Raw genomic sequence first — 12,930 nt, forward strand, 5'->3', positions numbered from 1 at the left:
CGAAAATAAAATAGAAAATGATTTAAGGATAAATATCGAGATATTAATATTTATATTTCTTCGATATTTGCCAGTCTCCCGAAAACTGGGAAGAACGAGAGTCAATGAAGATCAAATAGTGATCCTGCAGGATGACTTACATAGATTGGTAATATAATATATTGCGGTTATCGAATTATATATATTACATATTATTAATTACATATCATATTACACATTACTGTGTATATATTGTGTATTAAAACACCACCTTAATACTATGTAGGACCTACTTTCACTATGATTGCAGATATCCTACCAGGCATACTTTCCAGAAGAGTACGATAGTGATCAATGGGAACTTGGATCATTCTTCCTGTATCCATGTACTGAGATCTGTACTGTTGTGGGATGGGCGTCTCTTAATCCTATTGAATCTGCAATTTATCCACAGATGTTCAATAGGGTTGAAACCGCGCAGTTACAGCAGCAGCCTCATAACACGATATATTATCTTACTGAAAGAGACAATGGTAAGTTCTGTGGAAATGCCACATATTAGAAGCATTGCATTGTCCAAAAATGTTCAGATACTTCTCGGAGTTTTCAATGTTTGTGGCACTACAGAGGTCCTAGGCTAAACCAAGAAAAACACGATTATAACATCACACCGCCACCTCCGAATTTCAATTGGGGTCACATACTCTGGAAAGAGACGTTCACCGGGCATTCGCCACACCCGCCGATCTGCTCAGAAGAGGGCATAGTTAGAATAGTCGCTCCACAACACAACTTTCCAAGCTTCTGTGTCCACGCTCTTTGCACTACTGAAGACAACGCTACATGTTGGTTCGGGTAATATGAAGCCACCATATTGCATTCCTATCCTGGAAACTCGCTTGTGAGTCCCGAATGTTTTGTGCAGATGCTTATTCCAGTCAATGCCAAAATTTCGCATTTTGGGCATCGGCTGGAACACGTTTTGGCCGACGAATGGCGATTTTTGCATATATATTATCCTTCGTAACACCCTACGGTCACGTTCGGTGTGTGTGTGGTGAGGCGTTCACTGCAGTAACTTGCAGTCGACTCCCTTCGCTTCCATCTTAGTAAGGTATTACTGATTGTTGACAAGAGATGGCCCATATATTATATGGAGCTGTTAAAGATAACGACTGTCAATTTAATATGGTAAAGTGTGACGCTCTGCACTTTGGAAGAAGAGGTCGCAGGTTGTATTATACATTGCTGAAACTCAACTACATAAAATTGACGGGGCCAGCGATTTCGGTATGATTGTGGACGGGGAGTTAAATTTTATATGCCATATCACAAAGTTTGCAAAAAATGCAGCAATCAGATTATTTGAATGTTGAACGAACAAGTAGAGAACAAAGTGGTTATAATTCCTTTTTATGAAGTTTAAATAAGGCCACAAATGGATTCATGTATACAGATCTGGTCGTCTGGATAGCTCAGTCGAAGATGCCCATGTTGAAAAATGCTCAGTTTGGTGATGCACTTCAGTTGGAAAGACCTCCAAAAAATAAAAAATCAACTAACGCCTTTTATTCCATAATAGGGAGTAGGCGAGGCCTTTATACCCTCTAGCTTTTGGAGACTGAGTGGGCAGTTCAATCTCCACCGGTAGCCAATCAGAGATAGCTGGCCCATGTCTATCAGTACTTATAGCAGTCACCGATGAAGAGGCTGGCAAACAAGTGCTACCATCTCTTGGTACCTAACGCTAACAAGATATGTCACTGTCTGAAATAATGTGGGTTCTACGGTCGATTTTCTTGAGTTTACGGGACGAAAAATCCGAGTTTCTGGGAGGAAAAACCCGCTTGCACGTGCCAGAGATCGACTAACTCGGGAGCCGGTCGAAGATAGGCTTAGAAAAAGTTCCTCCAGTTAGTGACTAGACTAGAATCTAGGTCTCACTTCGAGCAGCCAAGCGCAGAGGACGCAAGCACCACTTCAATTGAGCTTTGGAATTAACGTCTACGTTTATTAGGGCTTTCAAATTTCAACTGAAGGTGAGTTAGCTGGTCACATAGGGAAGTTGAGGGTTCCTCTTCCAGGAAACCTGTCTTATTCTGTCCCTCAAAGCAGGAAAAGTGGATATTAGATAACACAATTAATAGGCACAATACACTGGCCTCATAGTCTGAATTGCTTTGGTAGTAAAACCAAATAAACCATACCAATCCAATCTGGTAGCCTGGATTCCTTTGAAATGAGGAGCTGATGTGAAGTATCGGGAGGCAAGATTGTGATAGATTTAAGAAATGCTCCCTATTGAGAACAGACTAGAGGTATGTACAAAAGCTATTTGATGGGTGGAAAAGAGCAGAGATAACAGAAACTTATAATTATTAAAGGGGTTTCATAAAATTGACACAGAAGACATATTTCAATAGATGCTAGGAGGTTAGTGAACAAAAGCTCGTTCCTGGAGATCGTGTAAGTGTAGGGTTATCAATTATTTGCTTTCATATAATTTTTAGGGGTGAATGAGTTGGTAGTGGTTGTTCATGCTTTGTTAGTGAATGAGGTTAAGGAGAATCGTGATAGGTAGCAGTATGTGAAGAATTCTTAATATGGGCTCCGATGGTAATGAGACTTTTACTCCATGGAGATGATCGAGAAAATAATAAATTTTTCATTGTCACCTTTATCAAAGAATGCTTTTAACTGAATTTTTTTAAATTTCTCCTTTTTTGAAAACTAAATGTTGCCAAGTTTTCACTTAATTCACCGCTTCTATAAATTGGTTGGTTTTTTAATTAAACATATCTTGTGGTTGAAAGTTCTCTATTCCTCCTCTTTCACTTAAGAACCAGGTCTGATAGCCATTCGTGTGGAAACAAATTGTAGGGATTAGGCGAAACAGTCATTTTTAGTATAGGAAAGAGAAATGAATTAACTAATTAATTATAGTATGATGATACAAAGGCCTTGAGTTCCCTTTATAGAAATGTACACATCTCAGACCCCCCAAATTTCATCCGTGCTCGGAACCGGCATAGCTGATCAATCAAGCCTATGGGTAGGTCAATATTCCTGACTGTAATCCGCTTGTGTTCACGGGTCTGGTTTGCTAGCTTGCAGGATGAAAAACCCCAGATAAACTGGTGGAAGACACCCTACCGTCCAATCTCAAGACTGGCCAACTTCGCTATGGTTGAAGAAGAAGATCCTTAAGCTCCTGACGTCGTCGACAGGAATCGAACCTAGGACACTCCCTCCCCAGGCATATGGTTGCGAAGGATAAAGCTACTAATCTAACCGAGCGGACAGAAAACGGAAAGCCATCTAAACACCGCAAAGTTAAGCTACAAGAGGATCTGTTAACGCTACAAAATGTTTTAACTTTAAAAAATTTCTTACATAATTCTGGCCAATTAACTCAATGATGTTCTGTAATTAACTATTACTTATAATTATGCAACCATAAAAAAATCAGCTAATGCCTTTGTTATATCCCGTTGTTTTATCTTTATATATCTTTAATTTACTTTCTCTAACTTTAACATTAAGCTATCTCTTATTCTCAGATTTCGGTTGCCGACAAATTTGTATAGATTAAAGACTGCGCCAGCCAGCAACTAAATTCTGATACACTATCTAAAATGCTTAAAGAAAATCGTAGGGATCAAGATATATGCAGTCGTGGTCCCTATTCTCACATCACTATTGGTTTCCCCTTTAAATGCATGGTACGAAATTTTCCAAACGGTAATTCAAATCCGCAGAAGATATGACAAACTCAATTGATTATGCAAAAGGAAACATTTATTATTGCACAAAGACAAGTATACATGTTATTTAAATTCTTAACCTTAAAAGAGCCTGGGTTCCCCTTACTTAATTAAACACATTTAAACTTCTGCACTATGACCTCTGACTGGTCACAAATTCCTCACTTCTGTACATATATCTATCCTCAGACTCTCACAATTAAGTTACCTGATAATACATACATGAAACATTACATATAAACACTAGACAATTCAATAAATCTGACATGCAATTCTCTAGGACAATAGTACTTATTTCTACTTAATTCTCTCCCCAAAAATATCTGTTAACACTTAACTACTTTCTGAACATATGACATTCCTTTTCTTAAATCACTTAAACAGTCCGGAGCCCGGCCTCCTGTTCGGCTGGAGCCTAATATGCTTTCTTCTTAACAGTAGGCAAAAGTGTCCAAATTGCAGACTGTTCTTGTGGCACAACACGTAAATAGCGTGTGTTTTAAACTTCTGTTTCTTTACTCCACGGATACTTTAATCCTACATTAATATAAGAAAATCTACGCTTACCGTTCTTGCTCTGACTAGGTATTCTGATCTGTTCACCGTACCTCCTCTGATGGCGGGCTTTGTTCCTTTGTTCTACACGAACCGAAAACACTCATGCACAGATCTGTATGCTGACGTGGATTTCATCAGTGGCTCTTTCTCCTTATGTGTTTGAACACATTGTAGTTGAAGCTTTGACTGATGTAACATGCATAGCAAGCGGAGATACTTGCTACAAGTTGCGCAAGCTCTACATAGCTCTCCTACGGGAAACTTGGTGCCGACGAACCTCGGAGACGAGACACAAGAGGTAAGAGATAAGAGACAAGAGAAAAGAGAGCGATTCGATTAACGATTAACATTTCTGGCTCTAAAGGTGAAGCAAAGCGCTTTTCATGTTCCCTGCTATCTGGCATGGGAACCTTGAGTGGAAAAGTTTGTGAGCTAATTGCTCGCCCTGTGCGGGCTTGGAGGTTAAATATCAGAGGGGGGGGAGATTAGTATGGCTTTGGGTCTTTTGTATTTGAAGCAGTCTGTGGCGTAGAGAGCGATTCGAACTCCCGCCGAAACTTTTATACTCCGGAACAGCTCCCTCACTCGGCGGTGTGGTCACGCATATTGGTGCAGCCGATTGGACGCCGTGGCTACGAACTGTCTTTACATGCCTTAAACTTGTACTTAGCTTATACACATTTATTTGTTAATACTACATGACTTTCTACTTTAATTCATTCACAATTACTATCTCAATAAACATATGGGCTATCTTAACAGTGTTTAGAATTTACACATCTGGTTATTTACATTTTCATGGGACATTATTCGGTACATTTCCCATCCGGAGGCATAAGCATGTCCTTATCCCTTCCTTCTGAGGTAACGTAACGTTGGGTGGGAAAAAGGGATGACTCATCACTTTTTCCGACACAACACCTTTTATTCCCATATAGAAAGTATAAGGCCGTTTAGCCCTATCTAGCTTTTGGAGACTGAGTGGGCAGTTCATTCTCTACCGGCAGCCAATCAAATATAGCTGGACCAAGGCTATCACTAAGTTAATCGCCACGCAGCGAAGAGACTGCTAACAAGTGCTGCCATCTCTTGGTCCCTAACCCTAACACAATATAATGTTCTGAAAATAGTGTGGGTTTGACGATCGATTTTCTTGAGTTTACTGGACGAAAGATCCGAGTTTCAGGGAGAAAAAACCCGCTTGCTCGTGCCAGAGATCGATTAACTCAGGAACCTGTCGAAAAAATGCTTAGAAAATGTTCCTCTAGTCGGCGACTAGACTTGAACTCAAGTCTTTATTCGTGCGGTCAAGCGTTGTGGAATGCAAACGCCACTTCCACTGAGCTACACAGGCATCAGCGAGAGATATTTTAAACAACAAGAGTGTGTAGGTCAATCCTGGATAGACTTCCTACTTTTGTTGTAAGTTTACAACATTTTATAGATTTACAACATTTTATATATTACAGTTATATTTATTTATATATTATTGCGAGAGTTCAATCTTATTTCGATCAGGCAGGTGCCTTCCAGCTGGAATGGTTAGCGTATCTGCTCTCCAGCCAAGGCCGTGGGTTCGAATCCCGCCATGGGCATGGATGTTTGTGATTGTCCTACAAACTTTGTGTGGAAAGGGAATCTGTGACTCTACCACTTATTCTAGCAGAAGATATCATTGCCAAAACCATGTGAGGTACGGCAGTTACCATACGGTGTCTATGGACATCAAATGTGAATATTTTTTTAGGTGTCTTCCAAAGTGCTAAATCGCCCGAAGAGAGAGCGTCGTAACTTTGATTTCCGACTGGGTTCCAAGATAGTCGATCTCTGGCACAGGCAAACGGTTTTTTTTCTCCCAGAAACTCAAAAAATCGACCTTAGAAGCCACACTATTTTTAAACAGTAAACATGGTGTTAGGATGGTGAAGAGAGGCACTTGTCAGTTGCCTCTCTTCACTGATGCCATGTATAATTAGTGATACTCGTGGGATAGCTATCTCTGATTGGCAGCCGGTGGCAAACGGCCTTGCCCACTTCACAATACAGGATTAAAAGGCATTTGCTGATTTTTTTCCCATCCATACTCTATGATTTTAACAAAGATTTCTTTCGCTAGCGCCTTTTAACCTCAAAGTCAATTTCAGAGGTGCGAGCTGCACCTGTTATACTTGTGGAGTAGGCCAGGTCATTTATACCTTATTTAGCTTTTGATGCCTGAAGGGCAGTCAACCTCACTGTTAGCGAATCTGAGATAATTGGCCCAAGACTATTACTAATTTTGCATGGCACCATTTGAATGGAGTATGACAGACAAGTGCAGCCACTTCGTGTTCCTCACCTTAATATAATATATAGTAATGTCTGAAATAATGATTCTGCGTTCGTTTTCCTGAGTTTCCTGCAGGAAAAATACCATTGGCATGCCAAACATCAACTAACTCTGGAACCGGTCGAAGAAAGAGTTTAAAAAAAAAAAAACTTCCTCTAGTTCGGCGACTAGAATCGAACTCAGAACGTCTTTCTTCTGGCTCTATAACGAAAGGAATGATCAGCTACTAATGACATGGCAATACTCACTATTAATGACGTTACAACATTATTAACCGTCGACGATTTGGATTGTGTTGTTGATTTCAGTTATTACAGGCTTGTCCGAGGTTAAATTAAACTTCAAACCTAAAATGACTTTAGGTCTAATTACAAGATTTGGGAGTTCGATTAAATCTCATATATTCTAAATCGGGAATGTAAACTCAGTATCTTTGGTCATGCAAAATTAGCAAAATCAATGAGTTCTTGTGCTCAGATTTGAGTGTATTATGGGATTTTCCTGTCGTCATCTCTCTGGTGATGATTTCCTTTTGAAGTGGTCTTCCTGTCGCACACGTAGAGAAAATACCTTGTTATGAGACTGGCTAATTTACTTTTAGCTGAAAGTCAAAATTCGTAATAAATGTTCATTTCAGATCTCACTGCAACTGGTATTAAATCCAGGTCTTTCAACCCAAAGCGCATTGTTGCTACTGACTGGGTTACTGGAGTTCCACTTTGTACTTATCGTTTATATGGATCACATAGTTACCATTAGAATCACCTAAACTCCGAGTGAATTGCTTGTATAGGAAGATAATACTCCGAAACTTTCAAGAAATGCTGTTATATGTGGTTGTAGTTATTTTGTAGTGCTGACCTCTACTGGTGTGTTTCAACATAATTTTCAATACAAAGTCAGTTTGAGAGGTGCGTGCTGTACCTGTTATACCTGTGGAGATTATTCATCACGTGCTTGTGTTGATAAGACGTCTATTTAGAGATCTTTGCTGCATAAAGTTAACGTCTTATACCATGGCTCCAGAATACTTGGCAAGTCCATTGCTTATTTTCACTTGAAAATTTGAATTAATATTGTCTCTGTGTATGATACATTTCCCTAGACAGATTATTGGTCATCACTTTATCTCAGCTGAGCGATAAAAGTGGATTTTTTTTTTTTTTTTTTAGTTAACGTCTTATTCAATTGCTCCAGAATATTTGGCAAGTCCCTTGCTTATTTTCACTTGTGAAATTTGAATTCATATCGTCTCTGTGTATGATAAATTTTCCTGAACAAGTTATTGGTCATCACTTTATCTCAATTGAGCGATAATATAAATAAGTGGATTTTTTTATTTTTTATGTGCTATGAAAATTTCGTAATGTTCTCATGATCACTAGCGTTTCCTTAAATTTCTTAACAACAATATGCAACTGACCTTGCGCATATGAGGAAAAATATGTGTTACTCAACATACAGGAAAATTATGAACCACTGTAGAACCGATACGAAAATTGTCGACTACTGTGGTTTTTAAAATCCCCAGGAGGCCTTACTACAACCCTTGATATACCTGCTATGTCATACGGCAACGTACCTTACTTTCTCTGGCTAGCACAATTTGAAATTTCGTTAAAAAAAAAAAAAGTGCCTCCGTTAATTTTATGCATGGTAATTTTAATAAAATATTAAAAACTCATCAGCTACTTCTGTTTCTCTCTCTCTTCCCTTGTTGGGCTAAAGGGCCACATATTAGGATATTTGATGGAAGATGACACTGATAATCATTTTTAAAAAATGCCTTCAAAAAGTAAAGTATTATTAGTTTATGAAGAATTACATAATGCGTATAGAAAGTATTAAATGTTATTTCTTCAGAACATTTAGTTAAAAAAATCATATTTTTTTCAAATGTGGCTTTTATAGTGCTGCTACAGGTCAAAATCAAATTAATAGTGTATCAGTTCGAGAGAGAGAGAGAGAGATTTCATAGAATGTTTCAACAGCTTCAGGAAGTCCTTGGGTTGAAGGTGAAATAAATTTAGCATTTTGTGAATGGATCATTGCAGTTTTACTTAAATGATATGGTAAATACATTATTGTTATACCTGGGCCAAAATATATTTGTGTAAAGTTCTTTTTTGCACTTAAAGAAGGCTGTGAGGTATAAATTAATCACTGATGCATTAAAGATGTATGGGAATTTGAGGAAATCTTACTAGTCTACCTATAAACGTATTCGAAAATGGTGTTTTGCATTTAACTTATATATCAGATCTGTTCTGATCTTGTTAGTCGAAAGACTAACAAGATCACATGGGAATTGTACCAGATGAAAATCTATATATATCTGTTATTCTTGGAATACCCAAAAGATTGTGACTATCAGTGGCATAGCTAGGGGGATGTGGAGGGGGTGGTCTGCAACGGACGGCATTTTGAACCTCTATACATCGTTTTGACTTTTTGTAGCATTTTTGGTGTGTATTAAGAGGGGCAGAAAATTCAGCGACTACCCTGGGTGGCAAAAGCTTTAGCAATATGTGAGAAGTGTCGGGATAGGCTGGAGCGTTTAGGAATGGAAGCTGACATTGGGATCGTAGTGGAAGAACTTCGGCAGGAGTTTATGAAAATGAAAAATGACCTTCATCTTCTTCATGTGGAAGTGCTCGGTAAGGAGATACTGGAAGTTAAAGCTGAGTTTAATGTGTTAAACAGAGAAATTAGGACTATAGAGATTACTTTAGCTGAAGTAACTAGAACAGGATTACATATGGGTGAGTCTTTGGTGAATGATGCAGTAATAAATAGTATGGGAGTGATTGGGAGTCAACAAAATAAAACCACAAGTGGCCTAGAAGAAACGAGATGTAGTGAGAGTGGGGGGGGGGTAAGTAATAGAGCGTTGAGTAATGAAGCTGGGAGAGTCATGCTGAATAGCGTAGAGAATGAGTCCATGAGTGTGGACTTGAATGAAGTTAAGAGTGGTAAGATATATGGTGATTCTATGATTAAGGATATGGAGAGTGGTATGCATGAGGAGTGCTTGGCTGATGGGACAATAGAAAGAGTGGCTTTAGCAATAAAGAGAGGGCATGAAGCAAACAAGATGATAGTTATGGTGGGTACGAATGACCTGAGAGGTAGTATAAATCGGGTAGGAAAAGATTTAAGAACATTATTAGATATTGTGAAGAGGAAAAGTGTCAATGGGAGGATAGCGCGTGTGTGTGCTGCCTTGTTTTGACAATTACGAGTTAAGTAGATGAGCAAATGATAATGAATGATATGATTGCAAGAATGTGCAAAAAAAGAGGTCTGGAATTTGTTGATGTTTGGAGTGTGTTTGAAGGAAAAAGGCAGTTGTATGCTAGAGATGGACTGCATCTTAACATGGAAGGACATAAGCGATTGAAGAAGTTATTGTTTTCTGAACAAGTTGAAGTTATTGGGCAGGGAAACTAATATTGAAAAGGTTGAGTGTAAGAGAGAGAAACTTTAGCACTGATTGTATATTTATTGATCCTTATATGCAGAATAAATTGCAGAAGAGAGGGGATAGAAATCGGCATAGGACTACGGAAGTTAGTGACTTATACATCAGTTCTAAAGCCGATACAAGATCTAGAGGGAATCTGCAATTTTTGTATACCAATGCTAGAAGCATTCGAAATAAGAGAGAAGAATTTTTGGCATTAGTCAGTGAAATCTCACCAAAAGTTGTAGGCATTAGTGAAACTTGGCTGTCAGCAGAAGATGTGGTCACTGGAATTGAATGTGATGGGTACAGTATTTTCAGGGAGGATAGAGAAGATGGAACAGGAGGAGGAGTACTGTTGATGATAGCTGATGTGTTGCAGCCAAAAAAAGTAGTATATCAAGATGTTAGACATGTGAATGAGAGTTCATTTGAGGCGGTCTGGTGCGAAATAGTGACCAGTGCAATCAAATATACAGTTGGATGCTGCTCTATAGACCAGGGAGTACAGGGGGAGATATTGAATTCATGCATCAGCAAATTAGTGCAGTGAGTGAAGGCTTAGTGATTATTATGGGGGATTTTAATTATGGTGATATCAATTGGAAGGAGGAAATATCACTTAGCAAAAAGGAAATGGAGTTCATACATCTTCTACGAGATAATTACTTGAAACAGCACATAACTGAAGGGACACATGGTGTGAGAGTGTTGGACCTGGTTATTGGTTCAGAGGTTATATGCATAAGTAAGGTGTCCTCGTTACCTCCAATTGGTGAAAGCGATCATGTGATATTGACTTGGGAGGTTGCAAAGTCTGTGGATTTTTCTGTTAAGAAGGGATATATATGGAACTACAGGTTAGGCAATTATAACAAGCTTCAAAGTGAGCTTGCAGCCATCCCATGCAGAACATATTGCAAGGGAAAGATGTTAGCAGTGCTTGGGATAAAATCAGCGGGTATCTGAGGAAAGCAATATCAGATTGTGTCCCCATGGTCAGGAGGTCAAACAAGGCAGGCATTAGATGGATGAGCAGTAGTATCAAGCTTGATCCGCAAAAAAAGAAAATGTTATGGAGAATTTACAAGGAGAAAGGCGATCAGGACACCCATGAGCAGTACAAGGCTCAAGCTAGGAAGGTTACCAGCATAGTAAGAAAAGCTAAATCAGATTATGAGAAGACCTTAGCCAAAGAGATCAAGGGTAATCCCAAAGAGTTCTTCCGCTATGCGGCAAGTAAGAGGAAGAATGACTTCAGAAGGATAACTTTAGTGGGTGTTGATGGTATTGAGGTGACAAAATCAGATGTAATAGTCGAGTTACTGAGTGATCACTTTTCAAAAGGCTATCACCCAAGTGAGGATATCTCTATACCTGTAGCAATACCTAATGTGAGAATTGAAGCTAAAGAATTATAGAGGTATTAAATATATTGCAAAATTTAAATGCAAACACTGCTGTAGGCTTAGATGGAATATCAGCTCGGGTGAATGTGCAAATGAATTGTCAACCCCCTCTTACTTGGATATTTAATTTAAGTTTGAACTCTGGTATGGTCCCTAGGGAGTGGAAGTTAGGCAAAGTGGTTCCTTTGCATAAGGGTGGCTCTAAAACTGCGGTATTTAATTACAGACCAATCACCATCTCAGGAGTAGTGATAAAAGTATTGGAAAAGTTGGTTAAAGACAAAATTCAAGAATGGGTGGATCAGGATATGATACTCTATAGAGGCCAACATGGTTTGGTAGATCCTGCCTTAGCAAGAGCTATTAACTATTCATAATAGAATAACATCTGAGTTGACAAAGGAACTGGCTACACAGTGGTACTTCTGGATTTTGCTAAGGCTTTTGACAGGATACCCCATAGAACACTGTTATGCAAATTTGCGCAGATGGGAATGGATATTAAATTGGTGATATGGATAGGAGAATGGCTCAGGGAGAGATACCATAAGGTGGTGTATGGAGGAGCCGAGTCCAGAATGAGGCAGATGACCAGTGGTGTGCCTCAGGGCTCTGTGCTTGGGCCAATGTTGTTTAATTTGTATATAAATGATATAGGAAATGGCTTAAAGGGAGATGTTCAGTTGCTTGCTGATGATGCAAAGTTGTGTAGTGCAATAAAAAATCAAGCTGATGTTGAAAGTTTGCAGGAGGATTTAAATAAGCTGGTAAAATGGGCAAAAGATAATGGATGTCAGTTCAATGTGGAAAAGTGTAAAGTCATGCATTTTGGGATTAAAAGATTACCAGCTGTGTACTACATCTATGGAAAGGTACTCCAAGAGATTGATGAGGCTAGGGACTTAGGGGTATTGGTAGATAGGGAGATGAAGTTCAGAGGACACATTGCTAAGGTGTCCAAGATTGCACATAGGATTACTTGGTTGTTGAGGAACACACTGACATCCAGAGATAAAGAGGTTATTATTCCCCTTTATAAAGCATTGATACTTCCACATTTGGATTACTGTGCTCAGGTCTGGTCACCTGGATTCCTTGGAGATGGTTCAGAGAAGAGTGACCAAGTTGGTGAGTGATATAAAAAATGCTCCCTACATTGATAGATTGAGAGCTTGTGGATTGCAGAGATTGGTTGATAGGCGAAGAAGAGGGGATATGATAGAAACATTCAAATTACTAAAAGGTTTTTATAGGATTGATGCAGGGGAAATGTTTCAGCTGTGTGATAGTGATGGAAGAACAAGAGGTCATCTTTGGAAATTAAAGAAGAGTGTGGTTAACAAAGGTGTCAGAACAAGGTTTTTTGCTTGGAGGGTGGTGAATGAGTGGAATTCATTGCCTGACTTAGTTGTACTCTTCGTCTGTAAA

General features: G+C 39.0%; 1 protein-coding gene across 2 annotated transcripts in view; it reads left to right on the forward strand.

Annotated features, from left to right (window-relative positions):
- The first annotated feature begins 7,528 nt into the window (after window positions 1-7,528).
- LOC150092794 (NADH-cytochrome b5 reductase 3-like) overlaps window positions 7,529-12,930 on the forward strand; it is a 149,196-nt gene continuing 143,794 nt past the window's right edge. Inside the window, exon 1 of one of the 2 annotated variants that reach the window (XM_090414492.1) lies at window positions 7,529-7,664. In XM_090414492.1, coding sequence (XP_090270618.1) covers window positions 7,647-7,664 — 18 coding nt within the window. In that variant the 5' untranslated portion in view covers window positions 7,529-7,646. The remainder of the gene's footprint in view (window positions 7,665-12,930) is intronic. The other variant, XM_090414491.1, reaches the window with a different exon arrangement.

This window comes from Typopeltis vanoorti, chromosome 25 (assembly GCF_054136105.1).
Source record: "Typopeltis vanoorti isolate ZY-2024b chromosome 25, IOZ_Tvanoo_1.0, whole genome shotgun sequence".
In the NCBI taxonomy this organism is placed as follows: domain Eukaryota; kingdom Metazoa; phylum Arthropoda; class Arachnida; order Uropygi; family Thelyphonidae; genus Typopeltis; species Typopeltis vanoorti.